Below are 22,739 nucleotides of genomic sequence, written 5' to 3'. Positions count from 1 at the left end.
TGCCGGGTGGGTGGCAGAAGGACGGGGGGTCCTGCACGGGTCCCGGCACTGTTCGAGGGGTCTCACGTCCCCGTGCCAGCGCCGAGTGGCCAGCCTGGCCCAGCATCCCCGCGGGCCACCAAAGGGTGGGGGCTGGTGGCCAGGTGGGCGCTGGGGGTCTGACTCGGGGGGGGCTGCGTGGGTGACAGCCGCATCCCGCTGTCCCCATCCCGGGGTGCGGGGAGCTGGCTGGACCCCCGGCACGGGCGCACAGCACCAGTGCTCACCAGCGTCGGCAGCCCCCTGCCCGTCCGTGACTCGGGACCCCCCCCCGGGGCCACGGACACTGCGGGGGGGGGGGGGGGGTCCCGGGGAGGAGACACCGGGGGACGAACGCGACGCTGCGGGGCCCGATCCCGCGGGGCGATGCCGGGGGGAGCCCGGGGCGGTGCCGCTCCCGGTCCCGGTGCTTCCTCCTGCCCAAACAAGGCAGCCCCGGCGCCCGGTGAGTAAGGGCCGGGCAGGGCCGGGCAGGGCCGGGCAGGGCCGGGGCGGTGCCGGGGGTGCCCCCGCCATGCGGGGCGGGCGCAGGCACCGCGTCCCGGCCGTATTAGGAGCGATCGGGCCGGTGGCAGCGGGACGCCCGGCCCCGACACCGCCCCGCGGGACCTCGGGGGAGGAGGAGGAGGAGGAGGAGGAGGAGGAGGAAGGCTGCCCGCCCCGCCCCTGCCCGTCGTCGTCGTCGTGGTGGTGCCGTGTGTGTGTCCCCCCCCCCCCGCTGCCCGTGCGCAGCCTCGGTCGCCGCGGTGGCACAGTCATCGTCCCCTCCCGTCGCCATGGTGATGGCCGGGGGTTGGGGTGACGGGGAGATGGGGTGGGGGTCCCCCACGGCCGGGCACCGCCACCCCCGATACCCACCTGACCCCGACCCTGACCCCAGCACCCCGAGCCCTGGTCCCCACCCCTGCACTGACCGGCTGAGCCCCCCCCCCATTTACCACCCCCCCCCAGGGCCAGGGCAGGGGGGCTGGGGTCCCCCCCCGGCCAGGCAGCCCAGCACCCCCCATGTCCCCCTGGGTCACCCCCCGGCCCCCTGCGATGCCCGTCGGGTCTCAGAAGCCGCCCGGCAGTGGCGCGGGGAGGGGTGCGGCTGTCCCCCAAACCGGGGGGATGCAGGGACAGGCCATGGGTGTGGGGCAGGGCCCCCCGCCATGGGAACCGGACCCCCACCGGGGGGGCCTGCAGGTATAAATACGGCTCCCGGCTGGTCCACCGCCGGCATGCACCCGCTGGGAGTCAGCACTGCCGCCCTGCCGTGCCCCGGGGGGCTCACGTCCCCCCCAGCCCCCTGGAGCCCCCCACCCCTGCAGGACCCTGACCCATTTATCCCCCCCTCCGTCCCAAAAGCCGACCCGTATCTGTTTCGGCAGGGGTCGGTTACACCGTGCTGGGCAGCACGGCCGCGGCTCGGGTAACGCAGCGGCTGGGGGACCGCGGCACCCCCCCGGCGCGGTAAGAGAGAGCGCGGCTATGAAAAAGTCATGAGGCAACCAAGCCCCAGCACCTATTTTCAGGAACAATAACTGGGTGCCGCGCTGACACCGGAGCCGCAGGGCCAGGGGGAAGGTGGCAGCGGGAGGCTTTGCGGCTGGGCCCTCGGTGCGGCACAGCGGCATCACCGGTGCACGGCCAGTCCCCGGCGCAGCGGCTGGCACTGGGTGTCCGAGCGCTTTGGGGCGCAGGCAGTGGCAGGACCCGGTGCCAGCGCGGACAGACCCTGTCCCCCAGGTCCCTGCGGTGGAAGCATGGCTGAGGCCGGGGGTCCCCATGGCTGCGCCGACCCCGGCTGGGGGGTCCCGGCTGGGCTGGGGGGAAGGTGCCTGCAGGGCAGGAGTGGGGACAGTCCCCTGCACCCCTGTCCCCTCTTGTCCCCTGCCAAGGCAGCACGCATACTGCTGTCATGAGTTTCAGGCGGTCTCAGCCCCCGTGGAACCGAGCACCCCTGCACGATGGGGGGGTCCTGGGGTGGGGGGGGTGGCTGTGACCCCGATCCACAGCTGCGGGAGGGATTTGGGGCCACCGGACAGATGGAGGCCAAGGGCCCCAAAGCAGGATAAAAGGTTTAAACTAATCAAAATGCCTGGCTAATTGGTAAGGCGCTTAGGGGCTGGCCGGGAGGCGGCGCGGCTGGAGGTGACCTGGCTGCTGAATCAGAGGGGCCGGTAACCTTAGCCCGCCGGGAACGGATACGCCGGCCTGCGCCCGGATCGGGTTCCCACCCAAGTTTTCCACCTGCGGCTCCACAGCGGGACAGGCGAGAGCCGGGGCCGCAGTGACGGAGGGCGGCGGTGCGGCCGCGCACCCCGAGGAGCCGGCCGGGGGCTGCTGCGGTTACCCCCTTGCCCGGGGTCTCGGCGAAAGCCCCGCTGTAGGTTACAGCCACCCCGGTGCCCGCTGCAATCTGTCCGGACTTTGTAATCCTACCTGCAGCTAATTAAACGGGCCGCGGCCCCCAGCCCACCCCCGGCACCCCCCCGCTGTGCCGCGCCGTGCCGAGCCGTGCCGAGCCGTCCCGCGGGGCCAGTGCGGCAGCGGCACCGGGGCAGCGCAGACGTCCCCGTGGGTGCAGCTGGCCGGCCCCGCCGCGACGCCCGGGCTCGGCAGGGCCCGGGAGCCCCCGTTGACCCCCCGGGGGCCGCCCCGCACCGGCGGAAGATGCCAACGAATGGGATCCACCAGGTCCTGAAGATCCAGTTCGGGCTGATCAACTGCGACAGCCGGTACCTGACGGCGGAGAGCTTCGGCTACAAGGTGAACGCCTCGGCGCCCAGCCTGAAGCGCAAGCAGATCTGGACGCTGGAGCAGGATGAAGCCGACAGCTCCGTCGTCTTCCTCAAGAGCCACCTGGGCCGGTACCTGGGTGCCGACAAGGACGGGAAGGTGCGGTGCGAGGCCGAGCAGCCGGGCCGGGATGAACGCTTCAGCATCATCACGCAGTCGGACGGGCGCTGGGCGCTGCAGTCGGCCCCGCACAGGCGTTTCTTCGGCGGCCGGGAGGATCGGCTCTCCTGCTTCGCCCCCAGCGTGACGGAGGGCGAGCTCTGGACCGTGCACTTGGCCATGCACCCCCAGGCCAACCTGCTGAGCGTCAGCCGCCGCCGCTACGCCCACCTCAGCGCCCACGAGGACGAAATCGCCACTGACAGCAACCTGCCCTGGGGAGTGGACGCCCTCATCACCCTCTGCTTCCAGGACAAGAAGTACAGCCTGCGCACCGCCGACGAGCGCTACCTGCGCTGCGACGGCACGCTGGTGCCCGAGCCCGGCACCCGTACCGGCTACACCCTCGAGTTCAAGGCGGGCAAGCTGGCCTTCAAGGACTGCGACGGGAAATACCTGGCACCCACGGGGCCCACCGGCACCCTCAAGTCCGGCCGCAGCTCCAAGCCGGGCAAAGACGAACTCTTCGACCTGGAGGAGAGCCACCCCCAGGTGGTCTTCACGGCGGCCAACGGCAGATACGTCTCCATTCGGCAGGGTAAGGGCTGCCTGCGCCCTGCTGCCTGCGCCCCGCTGCCTGCACCCCGCTGCCTGCGCCCTGCCTGCGCCCCACTGCCTGCACCCTGCTGCCTGCACCCCACTGCCTGCACCCCACTGCCTGCACCCTGCTGCCTGCGCCCTGCCTGCCTGCACCCCGCTGCCTGCGCCCTGCTGCCTGCACCCCGCTGCCTGCACCCCGATGCCTGCGCCCTGCCTGCCTGCACCCCGCTGCCTGCGCCCTGCTGCCTGCACCCTGCTGCCTGCACCCCACTGCCTGCACCCCGCTGCCTGCACCCTGCTGCCTGCGCCCTGCCTGCCTGCACCCCGCTGCCTGCGCCCCACTGCCTGCACCCTGCTGCCTGCGCCCTGCTGCCTGCACCCCGCTGCCTGCACCCCACTGCCTGCACCCCGCTGCCTGCACCCCGATGCCTGCGCCCTGCCTGCCTGCACCCCGCTGCCTGCGCCCTGCTGCCTGCACCCTGCTGCCTGCACCCTGCTGCCTGCTCCCTGCCTGCCTCGGGAGCCCCGGCTGCCCCAAGGGGATCCCTGGGGAGCGGCTCAGCCGAAAGCACCCCCAGCCAGGAAGGGCTGCGTGGCAGCCCCCCTGGGACCCCCCGCCATGGGAGGAGACCCTACAATAACAACGAGGGGGAGGCTGCGGCCAGCGGGGCCAGGGTGGGAGCCGCGGTAGGGCTGTGCAGGGCTCCGTGGGTGTGCGCAGGGGGGTGTGCAGGGCTCTGTGGGTGTGTGCAGGGGGATGTGGGTGTGCACAAGGGCTCTGTGGGTGCATAGGGGTGTGCACAGGGCTCCATGGGTGTGCATAGAGGGGCGTGTGGGTGTGCAGGGCTCCGTGGGTGTGCATGTGTGCACGCAGGGCTCTGTGGGTGTATACAGCAGCGTGTGCAGGGCTCCGTGGGTGTGCAGAGAGCTCCGTGGGTGCACACAGAGCTCCGTGGGTGCACATACGGGTGTGCATGTGTGTGCAGGGCTCCATGGGTGTGCACAGGGCTCCGTGGGTGTGCATGTGTGCACCCAGGGCTCTGTGGGTGCGTACAGCAGCGTGTGCAGTGCTCTGTGGGTGTGCACAGGGGTGTGCACAGGGCTCCGTGGGTGTGCATGTGTGCACGCAGGGCTCTGTGGGTGCATACAGCAGCGTGTGCAGGGCTCCGTGGGTGTGCACAGAGCTCTGTGGGTGCACATGTGGGTGTGCATGTGTGTGCAGGGCTCCGTGGGTGTGCACAGGGCTCCGTGGGTGTGCATGTGTGCATGCAGGGCTCTGTGGGTGCATACAGCAGCGTGTGCGGGGCTCCGTGGGTGTGCACGGGGCTCCATGAATGCGTACAGGGGTGTACACAGTGCTCTGTGAGTGTGCACAGGGGTGTGCGTGTGAGCGCAGGGCTCCGTGGGTGCATGCAGGGCTCCATGGGTGCGCATGGGGGTGTGTGTGTGCGCATGCAGGGCTTGGTGGGTGTGCACAGGGCTCCACGGATGTGCATGTGTGCACGCAGGGCTCTGTGGGTGTGTGCAGGGGGGTGTGCAGGGCTCCATGGGTGTGCACAGGGGTGTGTGTGTGAGCACAGGGCTCCGTGGGTGTGCACAGGGGTGTGCACAGGGCTCCATGGGTGTGCGTGTGAGCACAGGGCTCCGTGGGTGTGCACGGGCATGTGCAGGGCTCCATGGGTGTGCATAGGGGGGTGTGTGTGAGCGCAGGGCTCCGTGGGTGTGCACAGGTGTGTGCGTGTGTATACGCATGCATGTGCATGAGCAGGGCTCCGTGCAGTGCCTGCAGGTGCACGCATTTGCGTGTGCAGCCCACCTGTGTTTGTGCACAGATGATGTTGCGTACGCACGTGCGCGCACAGCTCTGTGCAGCCCATACGTGTGTGTATGTGCATGCACACACATGCAGGGCTCTTCCCAGCCATGTGCATGCGTGTTTGTGCATGCACAGCTCTGCACACGTGCACATATGTGCAGGGCCGAGCTCTGCGGGCATGCACAGGGCTCTGCGCAGCCGTGGGGGGACGCGTGCGTGTTTGCACGCCCAGCTCCATGCGTGTCCTCCCGGGGACATACGTGTCCTCTGGCAGCCCAGGGCAGGCAGCTGCAGGCAGGAGGGGCTGGGCAGAGCTGTGCCGGCGGGCAGAGCCGGCAGCCGGGCACGGGCCAGCGGGTGGGACCCCAGCCCCTAGAGCCCATGGGGGTCCCCGCAGGGCCCTGCTCGCCGGGGCAGCGGTGGCTGTGCCGGGCCCCCACCGGGAATGCGCCTGCCCCCGTGCCAAGCGGCTTAGGGCCGGGTGACGGTGGTGGGCTGGCTATAAATAGGGGGTTTGTGCGCCGCGGCATTGACCAGATGGATGCGGCAGCAATCAGATTAACCAGCCCAATTAGCACAATTGTTCGTAGAAGGATTTACCACTGCCGGGGAGGGAAGCAGGGGAGGGAAAGCGCAGCCGCGGCTCATGGGCACACGTGGCCGGAGCAGGGCTGGTGCCGACGGCCGCTCCCGTCCGCAGGCGTCAATGTCTCGGCGAACCAGGACGAGGAGCTGAACCACGAGACTTTCCAGCTCCAGATCGACCGCGACACCAACAAATGCAGCCTCCACACCAACACCGGCAGCTACTGGACCCTCGTGGCCCACGGGGGCATCCAGGCCGTGGCCACCGAAGTGTGAGTGCGGCCGTGCCGCGGCGCGGGGCTCCGGGGAAGGGGGTCTGGGGATGGGGGGGGACATAGGCTGCCCCGGCTCACGCTCTCCCTGCGTCGCCAGCGCTGCCAACACCATGTTTGACATCGAGTGGCGTGGGCGGCGGGTGGCCCTGCGTGCCAGCAACGGCCGGTACGTCTGCACCAAGAGGAATGGGCAGCTGGCGGCCGTCAGCGATGCCGTGGGTAAGTGCCAGGGTGGGTGGGGGGGTCCCGGCCTTGGCCCCCCAGCCCCGGGGTGCTCAGGGCCTGGGTCCCGCGCAGGGGAGGACGAGGAATTCACCCTGAAGCTGATCAACCGCCCGATGCTGGTGCTGCGGGGCGAGCACGGCTTCGTCTGCTACCACCGTGGCTCCAACCTGCTCAATTCCAACCGTTCCATCTACGACGTCTTCCACATCAGCTTCAGCGACGGCGCCTACCAGATCCGAGGTGGGCGAGGGGGTGGGGTGGGGGGGCTTACCAGGGCAGGGGGCTGCCAGGGGTCCGGCCAGACCCCGCTGACGGCCCCTGGGGCCTCTCCACAGGCCAGGGGGGCAAATTCTGGTATGTGGCAAGCAGCGGGTCGGTGTGCAGCGACGGAGACCTCTCCGAGGATTTCTTCTTCGAGTTCCGGGAGCGGGGACGCGTCGCCATCAAAGGGAAGAACGGCCGGTACCTGCGCGGGGACCCGGCCGGCACCCTGCGTGCCGACAGCGAGTCGGTGCTGCGGGCCACGCTCTGGGAGTACTGACCCACCCGGCACCGGCCCCCCGCTGCTGCGTCCCCCAGCCCACCCTGCTCCCAGGCTGGCCGGGGGCACAAGCTTGTCCCCGGGCAAAGGATGGCGGTGGAGCCGGCGCTGGCACCATCCATGGCAGCTGCGTCCCCGACCCCGTCTCGACTCACGGCATTAAAGTCAGTTTGGATGACGGGGGGCCGCGCCTCGTCTTCCTTCGCCTCCCGCAGTGCCCGAGGGCAGGGGTGCCTGCGCCCTGAAGGCTGCTTGGGTGAAGCCCTGGGATCCCCACCCCGTGCCCGTGACCCCCGGGATCCCCCACATCCCGGGAAGGGGCTGATCCTGCCTGGGCACCCCGGCTCCACCACCGCTCTGGGACGCGGGGACCCCCGGGCTGCTGCAGGTGGTGGTCGCAGGGCCGGGGGTGCCACTCAGGCAGCCGGGGCCGGGGGCTTGGCAAAGCAAACCCGCGGCGGGCAGCACCCCGAGGGGCAGGAGCTGGGATGCCCACGGACCCTCCGCCGGGCCGGCGGCGGCAGGAGGGGGCCGCGGCCTGGCACGGGGCTGCGGGGGGGGGGCCGGCGGCGGCAGTCCCCAGGGAGCTGGCAGGAGATGGAAAGGAAAAGAGACGGGCACTCGCTGAGCGGCACGATCGTTTTCATGGCAGACGACAGATTTACAGACACTGGAGCGGTGCGGGGAAGGACTGGGCCCAAAACACGCTGCACCACCACAGAAATACAAGATCATTTATAGAAACAACGGGGGAGCGGAAAACCCCCTCCCCTGCCCAGCAGAAAACGGGGCTCCCCCGGGGCGGGTGCCCGCTGAGCACCCTGGCACAGCACCCTGTTTGTCCTGATCCTGAAAGGCAAGGCGGCACGGGGGCACAGCCCACAGCCAGCACGGCGCGGCGGCCGCCGGGAGAGCGCTAAACTACCACGGCTAGAACGATCCACAAGACAGCACGGCTCCGGGGGGCTGCCCGCCAGCACGGCCGGGCTGGGGCGGGAGCGGCAGGGCTGGGCCGGGCCAGCCCAGAAGCCCCCGCTCTGCCGCCGGAGCCCCGCGACCCTCCGGTGCTGCCGACAACACGACCACGAAACACGCACACACACACCCCCCCCCACACCCCGACCCGGACCACCGCCACGGCCTCCCTGCCCTCACCGCCAGCCCTCCCGCCCGGGCCCGCTCCTCCTCCGGTTGAGGGGTCTCTCCCCGCCGCTGGCCCGGTGGGCACCCACCCCGGCCAGCGGGACTCGGGACCCCCGGGGTGCGCTGGCCACCCCTCTGCTCACAGGAGAACAAGGCTGGGGTTGCGCAGCTGCCTGTAGATGTGCAGGAGCTTCTCCGTCGCGGCGGCTCCCTCCTCGCCGAGGGCCGGCCGGTCACGCAGGGTCTGCGCTTCCTTCAGCAGCATCTGCGCAAAGGAGACGGAGGTTGAGAGACGCGCGGTCGGCTTGGGGCCGCAGGGTCCCCGACGGCGTGCACCCCAGGGGGAGGGAACCGGGGCATGGCGGGCTCGCGTCTCACCTCGTGGTTGGCCTGGATCTGGCGCAGGTACTGCATGCGGAGGTCGGGGGGCCCCGAGCCCTGTGCCGCCTGCTCCAGCACCAGCGCCTGCGGGGAGCCGAGAGCTCTGCTGGGGCGGGTGCCGGGAGAGCCGGCTGCGGCAGCACCCAGCACTGCGGAGCCCCGGCCACGGCTCCGGGCGGGAGGCAGGTCTCTGCCGGGCAAGCCCTGCTCTCCCCAGGCCTGACAAGGCACTTGCCAGCACCAAAGCGCCTCCAGGAAGGCTGCCAGCCCCGACGTGGCGCAGGGGCCCCCGCTCTGTTTAGCTGCCAAACTGTCCGGGGCAGATGGCAGGTGCCTCCTGGGGCTCCATGGCCCAAAATCCCAGAGCTGAGGGCTCGGGGTCTACGACAGTCGCCCTCCCCAGCCCTGCCAGCAACCGGGCCGTGCCGGGGTTGTTTCTCACACAGTGGTACCGGAGAAACCCTCTTGGAGCACCCCGCTGCACCCTCAGGCTTTGGCCTCGGGGTTTTGGCTTCCTTAGGGTCCCCCTGTCCCCCAGGGCCAGTGGCACAGCCCCGCGGCAGCAGCCGAGCGTACCTGGATGCGCCGGATGACGGCGTGGTGCATCCTGCACATGTCGGCCAGGGACGGGCTCTCCATCAGGATCTCCACGGCCTGGATGGGGCCCGCCGGGCTGAGGTCGTTCATGGCCACCTGGGACAGCAAGCACATCCTCGCTGCAATCATTGCCGGGCAGGGGAGGGGGCCAGGGCGGCCCCAGGACCCCTCCCCGCGGGCACCGGGCTCCCCGACAGCCTCTCCAACCCATTTGCTCTCCAGCCTGGTAAAGGCAAACGCAGCAGAGACGCTGCCAGCCCAGCTGGGTGCATCGGACCCCTTGCCCAGCCCCTCTGAGGGGCATTTGCCCCCCGGCCTGGCCCTGATAGCCACCAGGCTTCTGGAGAGCCCTCGCCCGCTCCTCCAACCCCGGCAGGGGCAGGTACCGCAGCTGGGAGAGCAGCTGCCGGTCTTGCCCAGTGCTGCTGGGGGTGAGCAGATACCCGTTCCCTGACGGGACGCAGGCTGCCACCCCAGTGGATTTAATCCGGCAGGCTTAGCCCAAGGAGAATTAATGCTGTCATTAATCACGCTGGCCGTATTAGGGCTCTCAAGCGTGACTCAAACTGAGCCAGGTCATTGCCAGCATGCAGGCGGCTGTGCTCCTCGGCACGGGGTCAACTAGCCATGGCGGGAGAGCTGGGCAGCAATTAGTATTTTTCCTTTGCACTTAGAAGGCGATTTTTGCATTAAAGGGGGACGAGCTGCAGCAGATCAGATTTACACCCCGAATCCAGCCACGTTTTTCCCTCGCTTTGCAGAGCCAGCAAAGCGCAGCCGGCCAAAGCAGCAGGGAAAGCCCGTTCCTTCCTGCAGCCAAGCCCGATGCCAGCTCCGGGCACGGTGAGTGTCCAAGGTTATTGCACCTCAGTGGGGCTGGGCAGGAGCCGTGCGGCTCCAGTGGAAAGAGCGGCAAAGAGGGCCTGCAAGGATCCTGCGGATCAGCGAAGGGGTGCTGGAGGGGAGGGGGCATCTGCCTTTGCCGTCACAAGGCTGTGCAGGGACACAGTGGCAGCCCAGTGCCCTTCTTGGCAGGGAAATGAGAACATTTCGGGGACATGTACCTGCCCGGAGAAGGAGGGAAGCGGCCACAGCCTTTGGGAAGCCTCAGGCTGGGAGAAGGGGGACCGGCAACGCAGCCCAGCACACAAGCCCCAGCCCCACAGCGCAGGCAGCCAGCAGGCCCCACACAGCACCCAGGCATCCAGACCCACGGACGACAGCCTGGGGTCCGCACGGCAAGGCCATGCATCACCCAGCTCCCCGGCACGAGCGAGGGGCTGTGGGACGGAGCCGGCTCTGTGGGATGGGGGCGCGGGGAGTTTCTCTGCAGGGCTAACCCATTCCTTGCCTCTCGGACAAGCAGCTGCACCTCGCCTCCGTCCGGTGCCGCACCGCGCACCGATGCCACCTCCCCGCTGCTCAGCGCCTCGGCCCCGGCGTTCTCAGCCAGCAGCCAGCGCAGCGTGGCACAGCTCAGCGGGACATCTGGGGAAGGAAAGCAGAGAAAGCAGAGCTCGTTTTACGCCGAAGAACGCCGTCCCTGCGGCTCAGCAGCCCCGCTCAGGCCAGAGTGACGCGGGATGGAGTGGCGCGTGCTTGGCGCAGCCCCTGCAAGGCCAGGGCTGACGCTGGGGCCGTTCCCCTCCCCGCTGAGACAAGCAGAACTCGGTCACACAACCACCATCGCATCCACGTGCAGTCCACGAGCAGACACACGCTGGGGCGGTGACCGCACGGGGTCACGCAGCTCTCCTCGACCAAGGAAGCACGCGCGGGCTGCGACAGTCCCATCCCGCCCTCTCCCGGGATGGCCACGAGCCGGGATGCAAGCGCTTCTCCCCAAGGAGATACTCCAGGAGCTCCCGGGATGCTCCTCTCTAAGGACTCACCTGAGCCGGAGGTTTTCAGCGCGTTTTTCAGCAGCTCCGAGGACACCCTGATGGATGCCGCCGAGGGGGGCAGGTTTCCCTCTCCTGGGGCGTGCGGCAGCTCGCCAGCTTTCACCCCCTCGGGTTCAGTCTGCTCCCGGGATACTTTGAGGAAGGTCTCCACAGGGTCTGGGGGTGCAGGGGGGGCAGCTGCCGGCGGGGAGGCATCCGGCCCAGGGGGGCTGCTCTCGAAACGGAGGCACTGGAGCATGTCAATGGTGCATTCGCTGAGGGGCAGGCAGATCCCCTCTCTGTCTGGGGAGAGGATGGGCGAGTCATCCGGCAGGAGGTCGTCCAGGGCCTCGGAGGAGTCGGAACCGCTGCCCAAAATATCCCGTAAACTGTAGTAGAGGGCACAGGAGATGGTCAGAGGCAGGTCCAGCTTGGTGTCCGCAGCAGAGCCGAGGGGCAGCGTCAGCTCCCTCTTGTTCCCAGGGAGGAGCTGGTCAATGGGGAAGGTGAAGGTGGTGGCTGAATCCACAGACTCCTCCTCTAAGGCACAGGGGCTGGCCAGGAGCTGAACACAGAGGGTCCAGCCCTCCTCCAGGCTGTACTCGCTGCAATTCTCCAGCAGACAGGAGATGGTGACGGTATCTTGGAGCAGGAGGCAGCTCCAGTTGGCAGTGACAGTGCAAGCAATGGGCTTCTGGCCTTCTTGGCTGGACAGCAAAGCCGCGCTCACGTTCATCACCTGGTTCAGGCTGGCCAGGGCTCGGTTCTTCTGGTCCACCGCCTTCTTCAGGAAGGAAACTCTGCAAGGACAAAGCATCGGCGCTGAAATAGTAGGAGGGATGGCAGCCGGGACACTGGGTCAGCGATGGGAGCGTGGCAGGGGCCAGCGCCAAAGGCTGCTGCACAACGGGCGCTGTGCCACCGCGGCAGACGAGCCCGGCGCCCCGAGCCACCCCAGGAACTCCCCGGCTCCCTCCCCGAGGCAGCCAGGCTCCACACTGCCTGCTGCTCTGCCCACGAGCCCCCACCAGCTGAGGTGACCCCAAAGAGCGGCTCCGGCCAGCCCAGACCCCGGGGGGATCTCCCTGTGAAGAGGGGAGGGGGGACTCGTCCGCGTCCCCTCCCTGCACGCAGATGGCCGCGGAGGCCGGAGGCACGCGCCTGCCCTGCCTGTTACCGCGGTCTTGGCAAGCGTGGCGGGGCGTCTGCGAGCACCTGGCACCCTGCCTCTCCCACCTTCTGCCGCCGAGGCTGTAAACACCAGCCCGCCCGCACCACCGGAGCTGGCTGCGCCCAGGGGAGGGGGGGGCAGCTGGTAGGGCTGCCCTTAAACACTATTTTTATCCTATCGAGGTCGTGGGGGGGCTTCCCAGCCAGGCTCCTGCACTCCGGAAAGGTAAACGTTGGAGCGGTTACTGCCAGAGACCTCACGGCCGACGCACAAAAACACAACTCGGTGCCCGTAAACCCAGCAGCGCGCAGAGTAAGAGCGCGAGCGCATGGCGCCGAGCAGCCCTGCCCTTTACCTCTCCGAGGTGTTGCCGATCCCGGAGAGCAGCTCCTTAATCCTCCGGCCGGCCTCGGCGGGAGTCAGCTCCACGTCAGCATCCTCAGGGCTGCATAAGCCGCAGCTCATGAGGCGGCCTTTGGCAGACAAGGCCAGCAGCTCGGATTCACCTGCGGGCAGAGACGGGGGCAGGTCAGGCAACAAGGGGTGGCGGCGGGGGGAGCCGGGAAGGCAGCCGGGGCTTCCCCAATGGCTGAGGGGTGGACGCAGGGGGACGGGGGGAGCACAGGAGGGCACTGCCTGCCCCAAGACAGCGGGAGCCGGAGGTATCACCTCTGGCTGCAGAGGGGTGTGACGGAGACAGGACACAGACCACCACAGCACGCCCACGGCTCCCCGAAAAGGGGTTGCCCCATGGAAGGGAAGCGTCCCCCTCCTGACTGTCCTGTCCCCCGCGGCTCCTGCTTGCCCCAGCCATGCTTCCCGGAGCTGGCTGCCCCCAAGCCAAGGCCAGCAGCAGCTGGGGGAGGCGCCGGGGTGGGCCGCAGTGCCCCGGGAGCCAGCGCTGCCATGCAAAGTCCCCAGCGATGAGACGCATGCAGCTCTGCAGGCAGCGAGCGGGGCCGGGCGCAGGCAGGGCTGCCTGGGTGCCCCGGGAGCCTCTCCTCGCTCGCCTGCCTGTTCTGGCCCCGTTTGCTCCTCATGCTGCCCCATGCAAGGGGCTCAGCTCCGGCTACAAGATGCTTTCCCCCGCCCCGGTTTAGGCCCTCTGCTCCCTTTCTCCGCTTCCGAGGGCAAGCCCCGCACCTCGCTCTGCGCCCAGGCCGCGGTCAGGCACCGCACGCTGCCCTCGCCGGAGCGGGGAGCTGAGCACCCAAGCTGTGGGGCTGGGGAGAGCGGTGAGCGCAGGCTCCGAGCGGCCGTGCAGGAGCCCCCCGGTCCAGACAGCGGCACACCTGAAGCCCCTTTCTGCTGCGAGCCTCGTCCCAGCTCGCTCGGGGCTCGCCGCAGGCTGCCCTCCATGTGGGGAGCCCGAGGGGACAGGGCTGCTGCGAGCATCCCGCGGGACCCTGTGTGGACCGGCCGCTTCCTGCGACGCCGAGCGGAGAGGAACCGTGAGCGGGCGGGGAAGAGCCGGAGCTGCGAGTACGCCTCGCGTTCAGCCCGAGTCGGCATGCTCGACAGAAACGACTTACAAAAACGAGGGGAGTCAACAAGAACGGATGAAGGACGGAGCCCAATCTGGACTGTAAGGAGGGGTGGAGACGTAGGGGCCGGAATAGGCAGCTATCCTGCCCCGCTCCACCCCAAGACCCAGCGCACGCCCCGCTGCCGGCAGTACCTTCTGACGCCCGAGAAGACAAGGAAAGAGCCACAACGCTACAGATACTTAAACTGGCCGGAGACAGGACGGGAGGCAGGACGCCGGTGCAGCTCTCCGCATCCTCGGGGTCGGAGGAATCGCCGACCCAGTCCAGGTCGACGGCGGAGATGTCCGAGTGCGTGCTGTAATACATCCGGCTGCCGCTGCCGCAGGCGGCGCAGAGAATGGGCCCACGCAAGTAGTACTCCCTGAGCTCTGGCACTGTCGCCTCCTCCCTCTGATCCGCCTTGACAGCCACCATCTTCCCGTAGTGGCCCACGGCCACCACGCAGTCACAGCCAGCGTCTCCGAAGAGCTGCTCATCCTCGGCATCCTCCGCCGCCCTCCGTTCCGTTCTCAAGGCCCCGATGAAGACAATGGGCTCTTCCAGATGATGGAGGATCTTCACGGGGGGGTCTTGGTTCGAAACGTCGTGGCAGCCGTCAACAGCCGGTGAAGAGCTGAGGGCCTTCAGCGGCACGGAGCAGAGCTGTCCATCCGGGAAGCCGCAGAGGATCATAGGAGACTCCAGCATGGCAGCGTCGATCCCAAAGAGCAGGCTGAAGAGTGGCTCTTCCAGCACGAAGCCCCCTGAGCACCACAGCCCCTCCCCAGACCCCACGGCGCCTGGGGAGGATGCGCAGCACAGGACGGGCAGGAAGTGGGAGGGTGGGCCGTCCCCCTCGTCTGCGGGCTGGGGGCCGGGGCAGAAGCCCACCTCGCTGACCTGCCGGTACGGGGGACTCTCCTGCTCAGGGTGCGGAAGCTCGTGCAGCTTCATCCACCATTTGCCGTGAGCCTGGGACAAGGTGATGACGAAGTTGTTGAGCAGAGTGAACATGCACAGGCTGGAGTCTGGGAAGATGCAGGCATCCGAGTCCACGGGGAAGACGCCGGAAGGGCAATTGCTTTCTTGGCCGTCGCCATCCGTCTGCTCCATTAACCTTCAGGCAAACAGGGAAGAGCTCTCAGCCAAGCCGTGGGGCGAAGCCAGCGCTTCCCTTGGCCGCCGCTTACCCTGGCCCTCGGAAACAAGCTCCCTGCAGCACAGCTTTTAGCATCTGCTGCAAGAGTGGCGATCCGGAGAGAGCCGGAGCTTCAAACCGCGTAACGCTTCCCCTGCCTGCGGGAGGACGGGCAGGGAGAGGGCAGCGGCGGAAGCCAGGGGCCGGGCAAGGCCCAATGTGCCACCCCAGCCGTGAGAAGCGGCCCAGGGACTCCAGGACCAACGGTGCAGGGCTGGCCGAGGCCAGGCTCGCATCCCCGGCAGCAACAGCCGGCTCACCTGCTCTGCTGCTCCAGGGAGACGCAGTAAATGCCACTGTGGGCACAGAGGATGTAGAGTTGCCGGGGCTGGGGCAGCAGCTCCACGTGCCACACCTGGTCAGGGCAGCGGTACACAGCCTGGGTGGAAAAGCATAAAGAAATGTCACCTTCCTACAGCACCCAGGAGGAGCCACAGTGCCCACGCTGCTGGGTGCGGGGTAAGGAAAGAAGCTGCTCGCCGGGCAACGCTCCCTCCCGGGCAACTGCAAATTGAAGCGGTTATTTCCTGCAAATGCAGATTACAAGCGATTTCCAGGAATAAATCCATCCCTGGGCAGCATCGCAGCTCATGGACCCAGCTGGGCTTTCCTGGGCGAGAGGGCCAGCTGCCCTCAGCGAAGAGCGGCGGGGGGCCGGGAGGAGAGCTGTGGGTAATGAGGCAGCCCCTCACTCGCGTTCCCCGAGGGGAAGGAAAATAGTGATCAGAAAGGCAGTACATGATCTACTTTCCTGAGAAGGAGCGCGGTGTAGGAGGCAAATCCTGATACTACAGCGATGGCTTTCTGAGAAATTATAATAAGAACACATTAAAAAAAGAAGCCGTGTATAACTCAACACGAAGACTGCTGTTAGTCACAGCAAAGACAATAGCGAAACACTTTGTAGGTGAGAAATAAGAGAGACGTCACTTTGCTAGGGGAGGGGAAAAAAAAAAAAAGCCTTTTTATTTTAATTAAACGTTTGTCTCGCAAGTTGAGGAGAGGGGCCAGACGACAGCACCCCCCGCCCCCAGAGGAGCCTCGGAGCCAGGTACGGGGGCCTGGCGCTGCTCCTGAAGTTCATTTGCGGATGGGGGACCCCAACGGGGGGGCCCCAGGAAGGACTCTGGCCCCAGACTGGGTGCCCAGCAAAGGGGGACACGACTGCTGTCCCCGGCATGCCGTCCCCAGAGCACCCTCCCGGGGCGGGGGGAACACGGGATGAAGCCCCCCCCTGCCCCGCCGAGCCACTCACCTTCAGCACCTTCCCCTCCTGGTCGTAGACGTAGACGAACTCGCTGCCGTTGGAGAGGTAGATCTCGTTCTCGTGGCACAGCACCCGGGGCTTGCCCGCCACCAGCCCCCCCACCGGGCAGCAGAAGCCGGCCAGGTAGTCCACTCTGTGGCCCACGTGTGCCATGGTGCCGGAGGGGCGCGGTGCCAGCCTGGGGGTGCGGGGACGGGGAGGGGATCAGCGCCGCAGTGGCCGCCCATGCTCCAGCGGGTACCGGGGGGGAAGGGGGTGGGACCCCTCTGCCAACACCCTGGGGTGCAGGCTGAGCCCGGCCCCCGACCGCTGACAGCTCCAGGCATGCGACGACCCGGTCCCCCAGCCCCCCCCAGCCCTGACTGAGACCCCCACCCGCCCCTGGCCCAGCCCCACGCCCCCCAGTACCGCAGACCCAGCCCCTCGGACCCCCCCAAACTGCCCCAGGCCCAGCCCCTCGGCCCCCCGTCCCCCAAACCCAGCCCCTCGGCCCCCCACGCCCCCCCCCATACCTCAGGCCCAGCTCCTCAGGCCCCCCAACACCCCTGGCCCAGCCCCTCGGACCCCCCAGCACCCCAGGCCCAGGCCTAGCCCCTCGGACCCCTCATGCCTCAGGCCCAGGCCCAGGCCCCAGCCCCCCCCCGGCCTCAGCCCCACAACCCCCAGACCCACCCCACAGCCCCCAAAACCCGGCCCCCCCAAACCCTCCCCTCAGCCTCAGCCTCTCCTCATCCCACCCCACCCCTCTCCCCCCCACTCCAGCCCCCCCCATCCCCTCCCGGTGGGGCTGCGGGTACCGGGCGGGGGGCGCGGGCGGCTCCGCTTTACGGCTGCGCGGCGGCGGCCGCCGCAATGGGCGGGGAGTTTGCGACAGGCCGTAAAGCTGCGATGGGCCGGGCCTTCGGCGGGGGGCGGTGGCATCCCCGGGGTCGGTACCGGTACCGGGAGGGGTTGAGGCGGAGGTGAAGCCCCCCCACCCCCCGGGACCCGCCGCGGCGGGGGCGCAGAGAGGAGCGAGGCTGATGCTGGCGGCAGCGGCTTTATTAACAGCGGGCTGGGCCCCCCCGGGGGGCAGCGGCCTCCCCCACAGCACGGGCCCTACCCTGACCCCCGGCCTCCGGGTTGGGGACCCGGCCCAGCCGCCGGGACGGCCCCCGAGCCCCCCTTCCTGGCTTGGCTGAGGGCCCCCCCGCCGTGCTGTGCCCCCCCCCCCCCCCCCCGGCTGGTGGGGCCGATGTGGGGCGGCTACTGCGGGGCGCCGGGGGGGCTGCGGGCGGGCTGGGGCAGCCCCCGGCGGCGCGGGGGAGCGGAGGGGCTCCGGGCCCGGTTGAGTTGGTCCACGAAGGCCTCCACCTCGGCGAAGCGTGCCGACAGCCGCCCCAGCTGCTCCTTCAGGGAGCTGAAGTCCCGGTACAGATCGTCCAGGGCCCCTGAGAGCGAGCGGATCCTGCGAGGGAGGGGGGAAGAGGGCTGAGGGTGCGGGACCCCCCCCACCACCCCCCCTCCCCGAGGGGCATCGCAGGCCCCCCGCGCCCCTCACCTCCCGTAGTCGGGCAGCACGGTCTGGTGGTCGAACAGCAGCAGGTTCCTCATCTGGGAGGTGATGGCGAACTTCCAGTTGTCCAAGACCAGCGTCAGGTTGGCGCAGCCCTTCGCCGGTGCCCTCGCGGCTGCGGGGACCAGAGGGGATGGGGCTGGCTGCAGCAGGACCCCCAGCGACCCCACGATCCCGGCCGTAGGGCTGGACCCCAGCCCCAGCACCCCTCCGGCCCTGCGCCTGGGGGGCAGCTGCCTGACTTCAGGCAGGGGTCAGGCAGGGAAGCTCTGGCCCTGCCCGAACCAGGGTGCCGGCAGCCCCTGCCTGGTGGGGAGGGGGTCCTGAGTGGCGGGGGGTTACCGTCTGCTCCCTCGTCCCACGCCGCTGGCCGCCGCTTCAGCTTGGCAGCACAGCCCAGAGCCGCGAAGAGCAGGAGGGGGAGAAGTCGCGACATGGCGCTGCCAGGGGGACAGCGCGGTGAGAAGGCTCCTGGCTGCGGGCAGGAGGGACCTGGGGCACCGCGTCCCCAAGGGCCCCGGGACAGGGACCCCGAGGCCGGGTGGCTGTAGGGTGTCGTGTCCCCGAGGGCTGCACTGGGCACGTGGCACCTGGTGCCGTCGGAGCCCATTCTGCCTCCTACCTGTGTTGAGGTCCTGGCCGGCACGGACAAGGCAGCCGCTCACCGGGCTCGGCTCCCCCGGCTCTGGCTCCGCGCGGCTCCTGCCTTCCCTTTTCAAGACACTGGGCTGGCGCGGGGCCCGGCCGCACGCTGCTCCGGCGCTGATTGCAAACAGACCGCCCGGCCGCAGCAGAGCTGCGGGCAAGGGACGGGGGTGCCGAGCACCTGGTGATGGGGCGCAGCCTCTCCCCCCGATGCGGGTAATGGAGCGCAGGAGGCATGGTGCTGGCTCTTGTTTTAGGTACTTTTATTCAATGTTACTTGCAGACCCTGCACCCGGCCCCAGCCAGTCCAGGCCCCGCACACCGCTGCAACCTCAAATGCCGACAAACCAAAGGGGGGGGGGGGGCGGGGGGGAAGCAAACTGCAGCCCACGAGCCCCGCGGCGGGACCGGGTGGCCGCTAACGCCAGCGGGATGAAGCCTTCAGCAGAGTCTGAGCGGGCACTCGCTGGTGGCGGCAAGGGGCAGGGGAGGGCGTCAGGCATGGGGGTGCCGGGGGGTCCCTGCCACGCTGCCCGCCCCGTGACGCATGCAGGGGGTCCCTGCCCGCCTGGGGAAGGCAGGGGCGATGCTGTCCTGGCGCAGGGTGGGGCCTCAACCGGTGCCTCGGGGATTTAACTCGGGCCTGAACCCGCAGCGCCGGGGCAGGGGGGCTCCAGGACAGGGCAGCGACCCAGCAAGAGGACGGCTGAGACCCCGGGGCACCGCAAGCAGCCGCCTGCCCCCCCTCCCCAGCCCCCTGGCATGGGGCAACCCCCAGCCGGGGTCTAAAGGGAAGAGAGAGTGGCAAGAGCATGGCAAGAGCATGGCCAGGCCTTCGGCTCCGGCTCTGCGCCGGGGAGGATGCGCTCAGAAAGGATGCAGGCATGGGGCTGGCTCCCTCGCCGAGCCACGGCATGCGGGAAACGAGGCGGGTGCTCCTCGCGCGGCCTCGCTCCAAAGGAGGGGACGGAGCTGCCGCCCAAGGCGCCTCGCACCTTCCCTGGGAGCTGAACGGCGCTCAGCGGGGTGACACGGCACGGGGCGGGGGGGGACGACACCCCTCCTGCAGCCCCCTGCCACGGCCGGGAGGGATGGGGGGGGGGGGTGTGCCCAGCCAGCAGCTGAGTGCGCAGCAGCCCTGGTGCCGAAGCATCTCGGTGCCGCGAGAGCGGTGCCAAGGCCAGAGCTGGCATGTGCCCACCCCTTGCCCGGTGCCAAGGGCAGGGGCCCCATCCTGCTCCGGGAGCACAGCCAGCGCGCAGGGCTGAGCCTGGCAGAGCTGCCGTCTGGCCCGGCGCTGGTAACAGTTGTCCGCTCACTGTGGGCCGTTTAGCGTGAAAGCTGTCGGCATCCGGGCACTTGAGGCTGGTGGCAGCGACCCACGCGGGCAGGGAAAGGGGAGCAAAGCTGCGGGTAGGGAGATGCCGAAGCCTCCCCGGCACCTCCGCTATGCCAGGATGCTGCTTTGGGCAGGCAAGCAGGCATGGACGGAGGGGTCCCGGCTGGCCACAGCCCCCACCGATCCCCTGGCGCTCCCCCTGGAGCAGGCTAGGACAGCATTTGGGGGTGGCGGGGGGACAGGTTGAGGTTAAGCGCTGGCTTCCTGGGCCAGGGACCAGCATCAAGATAAAGCCGGGGCGCGCCCGGCTCCTGCTGCGACTACGGGGCTGCCCCTGAAAGGGAGCGAGGAGAAACTGGGGAAGGCTGGGGCCACCCCCTGCCCAGCTTGGCACCCTAGGGTGCCCGATGGCGGGTAGAGGAAGGGAGAAGGGGGAAGGGAGAAGCACCACTCCTGCTGCTCGAGGGGGTTTGCTCTGTATTGGGAGTCTGCCGCCGCGTCGGCGTGGTTAGGTCCGGGGCAGGCTGCACATCTCGCAGTGGTCCGTGCCCGGCTGGTTCATGAAGGTGCAGTGCTGGCAGGCCCACATGGCTGCCGACACGGCGTGTGTCGAGCCTCCCATGGCACCATACTCCTGTAGTCCTGAGATCTGGACGCCGACTGTGCCTGCGACAGAAAGAACCCGCTCCGAGCAGGGGGGAAGTGTTTGGAGCAAGGCAGATCCCCTGCCTAAACCCAGAGCGAGTTTCCTCTCCCAACCCAGGCAGGAGGGTCCCTGCTGAGACGCTGCCCTCACCCCAAGGCCGGCACCCTGGGGAGGCTGCCGGGTGCTGGCAGATCTCAGCACCCCTCAGCTGAGCACGGCAGATCCCCCACTGCAGCCCCAAAGCCCAGCTCCGCTCTCTGCTCGGGTCCAAGGAACGGCTTTCCTCCCACCCGAGCCTCCAGCAGCCTCCGCGGTGGCTTGAGAGCAGCACAGCGCAGCCACCGGCCAGCGCGGCACGGCCCCGGCCCGAGGGACAAAGGACCCCTCCCCAAGGGACCCCCTTTCTTACTGCAGAGCTGCTCGATGGTGGCCCACTGCTCTGATTTTTTCCAGGTCTGTGCGAGCTCCTCATTCTTGGTCCTCACCGCTTCCAACAACAAGCTGATGCTGTCCTGGAAGCCGCAAGAGGGAAATTAGTGCTGGACACTTCTCCGGCTGGAGCTGTGACCAGGGAAGCGCCTCCCTGCCCTCCTCCGCCAGCCGCAGCGAGACAGAGCTGCGAGTCTGAGCTGCTGCGCCTTTGGGTCGCACCACGGACACTCACCGGCAGGGAGCGAGATGCAATTTACCCCTTCTGCTCCCCGCAGCATCCAGACATACCCCTAAAAACTCAAATGCTTCCTTTTCCTCTGCGTGAAGGTTACCACCTAACCAGGCTGCAGCTGACCGTATGGGAGAGCGTGCCGGTGCTGCGGGCCGAGCCCGAGTGCCGGGGGTGCAAACCCACCGTGCCGGAGAATGCTGGCGCTCGGCCCCGGCCACGCACGCAGCCCCGGCCCGATCTCCAGCCGCCCAGGGTCAGCCCGGCTGCCCTGCACATGCGCAGTCCTCGGCGCCCTCGAAGCCTCTGGCAAACACATGGCCCTTTTTGCTGGCATGCTGCTTACGCCGGGAAGGTCCGGCGGTGCAGATGTGAGCCAGGGGCCTGGGCAGCTGCCAAGGGTCCCGGTGCCCGGCCAAGAGCGGCAGAGCTGCGCAACCAGGAAGTCGTTTGCCTCGCCGAGATTTGGGGGCTCTGATCTCGTTATCGTTACGACAGGAATTTCTGATTCCGAGATATTTTTAAAACTGTTTGCAGCTCTCAGAGCTGCAGCCAAGTTGGCTCTGTCTGGTCTGCGACCGTGCTAACAACCACCACCCCCTCGCTGCTCTGAGCTACGCGTTGAGAGCTCTTGGTCTAGTCGGGGGCTTTGGTTTCACTTTTTAAATGCTCTGCCAACAGCTCAACCTGGAAGAAGAGGCGTTGGGCCAGCTGCACGGCCTGCCCTGCACAGGCACCCAGCCAGGTGACACCCGCAGAGAGCTCGGGGCCCTGGGGACGGCAATGTGACACGATTTCCTCCCCATTATGTACCTGCAGAGGCATGACTTCGTTCGTGACCAGGAAGAGGAGCAGATGGAAATCGGAAATGATGTCTAGGAAAACGGAGGAAGTGTTTTGGGACAGGTACGTGGCCAAGCTGTGGAAGTCCTAGAGAGAGGGGACAGTAATAAAGAGAAGTCACTTTTCCCCCACACAATAACTTTATTTTTCTATTTGGAGCCACTAGCAGACACCGAAACATTCCCATCTCTTTTGGGCATCGGCTGCAATGTGCAGAGACCCTCCTGAAATCAGATCCCAGGCTGGCTGACGGAGTTGCAGCTAACAAATTCCAGAGCAAGGGACCTTTGGGCCCACGCTGGCTCTCCTATCCGAACACCTGAACACCCCCAGCGCATACCGAGCGGAGCCCAGACCCAGGAGATGCTGAGCAGAGGCCAGTCAGCTCCGCTCAAAGCCCAGTCCCTAAGGAAGAGAGGCAGATGAGGACAAAGCAGCCCCTTCTTCCCCAACTCCCTCTTTTTCCTCTGCTCTTGAACCCAGGGCGTCCTCAGAAACGAGGACCAAAGCTGTTGTTGAACAGCCGACCTCTCCCGCCCTGCCGACAACGGGCAGCAGCACTTCTCTGGTGACGACTTTTGGAGGAAGACTTTGACATCTTTGGCACAGCCTCTTTAGAGAAACGAGCTGTTGCGGCTTTAAAGCAACTTGAGCCTTCCCTGTGCTGGCAAAACCCAGCGAGAGCCTCAAGCTGTCCGGCAGCTGCCTCTGCTCAACGCTATGGGGCCTCTTGTGGTAAACGGCCTCCGCGTTTTAAAAATCCATCCAGAAAGAAAAGTTGTCGCTCTCCGAGCTGGAGCAACAGACCCTAGTTCCGCTCCTATCCGTGGGGAGAAGCGGGCCCCATGCTGTCACCGCGGGGCTGGAACCCCCCCCCCCGACCTCTTTGGTGCTGTCTGGGAGGTGCCAGCCCCGGCACAGAG

The 22,739-nt window shown here is 68.0% G+C and overlaps 3 protein-coding genes across 5 annotated transcripts in view; 1 reads left to right on the top strand and 2 right to left on the bottom strand.

Moving 5' to 3' along the window:
• Nucleotides 1–2,694: 2,694 nt before the first annotated feature.
• FSCN2 (fascin actin-bundling protein 2, retinal) lies at nt 2,695–6,961 on the top strand. 2 transcript variants are annotated; one of them, XM_075720204.1, is made up of 5 exons: nt 2,695–3,517; nt 6,036–6,192; nt 6,293–6,414; nt 6,493–6,660; nt 6,756–6,961. In XM_075720204.1, exons 1-5 carry the CDS (start codon nt 2,695–2,697, stop codon nt 6,959–6,961), a joined length of 1,476 nt encoding a protein of 491 aa, XP_075576319.1. The 2 variants fall into 2 exon arrangements, with proteins under 2 accessions (XP_075576319.1, XP_075576318.1); XM_075720203.1 differs by having other exon boundaries at nt 6,293–6,660.
• Nucleotides 6,962–8,243: 1,282 nt separating this feature from the next.
• On the bottom strand, nt 8,244–16,280 carry FAAP100 (FA core complex associated protein 100). The gene is made up of 9 exons (XM_075720200.1): nt 16,116–16,280; nt 15,121–15,239; nt 13,815–14,779; nt 12,492–12,642; nt 10,975–11,765; nt 10,434–10,570; nt 9,062–9,178; nt 8,483–8,569; nt 8,244–8,369 (listed from the first exon to the last, which is right to left on the bottom strand). The coding sequence occupies exons 1-9, from the start codon at nt 16,278–16,280 to the stop codon at nt 8,244–8,246; spliced, it is 2,658 nt and encodes an 885-aa protein (XP_075576315.1).
• A 3,597-nt stretch (nt 16,281–19,877) lies between these two features.
• NPLOC4 (NPL4 homolog, ubiquitin recognition factor) overlaps nt 19,878–22,739 on the bottom strand; it is a 30,079-nt gene continuing 27,217 nt past the window's right edge. For both annotated transcript variants that reach the window (XM_075720202.1, XM_075720201.1), the window contains exons 15-17: nt 21,787–21,903; nt 20,722–20,824; nt 19,878–20,332 (exon numbers count right to left, since the gene is read on the bottom strand). In XM_075720202.1, coding sequence (XP_075576317.1) covers nt 20,175–20,332; nt 20,722–20,824; nt 21,787–21,903 — 378 coding nt within the window. In that variant the 3' untranslated portion in view covers nt 19,878–20,174. The remainder of the gene's footprint in view (nt 20,333–20,721; nt 20,825–21,786; nt 21,904–22,739) is intronic.

This window comes from Pelecanus crispus, chromosome 12 (assembly GCF_030463565.1).
Source record: "Pelecanus crispus isolate bPelCri1 chromosome 12, bPelCri1.pri, whole genome shotgun sequence".
Classification (NCBI taxonomy): domain Eukaryota; kingdom Metazoa; phylum Chordata; class Aves; order Pelecaniformes; family Pelecanidae; genus Pelecanus; species Pelecanus crispus.
Note: the sequence above shows the minus strand (reverse complement) of the source record. Positions and strands in the feature narration are given on the sequence as shown.

What these genes read in the sequence shown, in the direction of transcription:
- FSCN2 (XM_075720203.1), top strand. Translation starts at nt 2,695, where the DNA reads ATGCCAACGAATGGGATCCACCAGGTCCTGAAGATCCAGTTCGGGCTG. An exon ending in CAGGCCGTGGCCACCGAAGT is followed by an intron (nt 6,193 to 6,292) that starts GTGAGTGCGGCC and finishes CTGCGTCGCCAG; the next exon opens with CGCTGCCAACACCATGTTTG. An exon ending in CGGCGCCTACCAGATCCGAG is followed by an intron (nt 6,661 to 6,755) that starts GTGGGCGAGGGG and finishes GCCTCTCCACAG; the next exon opens with GCCAGGGGGGCAAATTCTGG.
- FAAP100 (XM_075720200.1), bottom strand. Translation starts at nt 16,280, where the DNA reads ATGGCACACGTGGGCCACAGAGTGGACTACCTGGCCGGCTTCTGCTGC. An exon ending in ATCGGCAACACCTCGGAGAG is followed by an intron (nt 11,766 to 12,491) that starts GTAAAGGGCAGG and finishes TTGTCCTTGCAG; the next exon opens with AGTTTCCTTCCTGAAGAAGG. An exon ending in AGATCCAGGCCAACCACGAG is followed by an intron (nt 8,370 to 8,482) that starts GTGAGACGCGAG and finishes TCCTTTGCGCAG; the next exon opens with ATGCTGCTGAAGGAAGCGCA.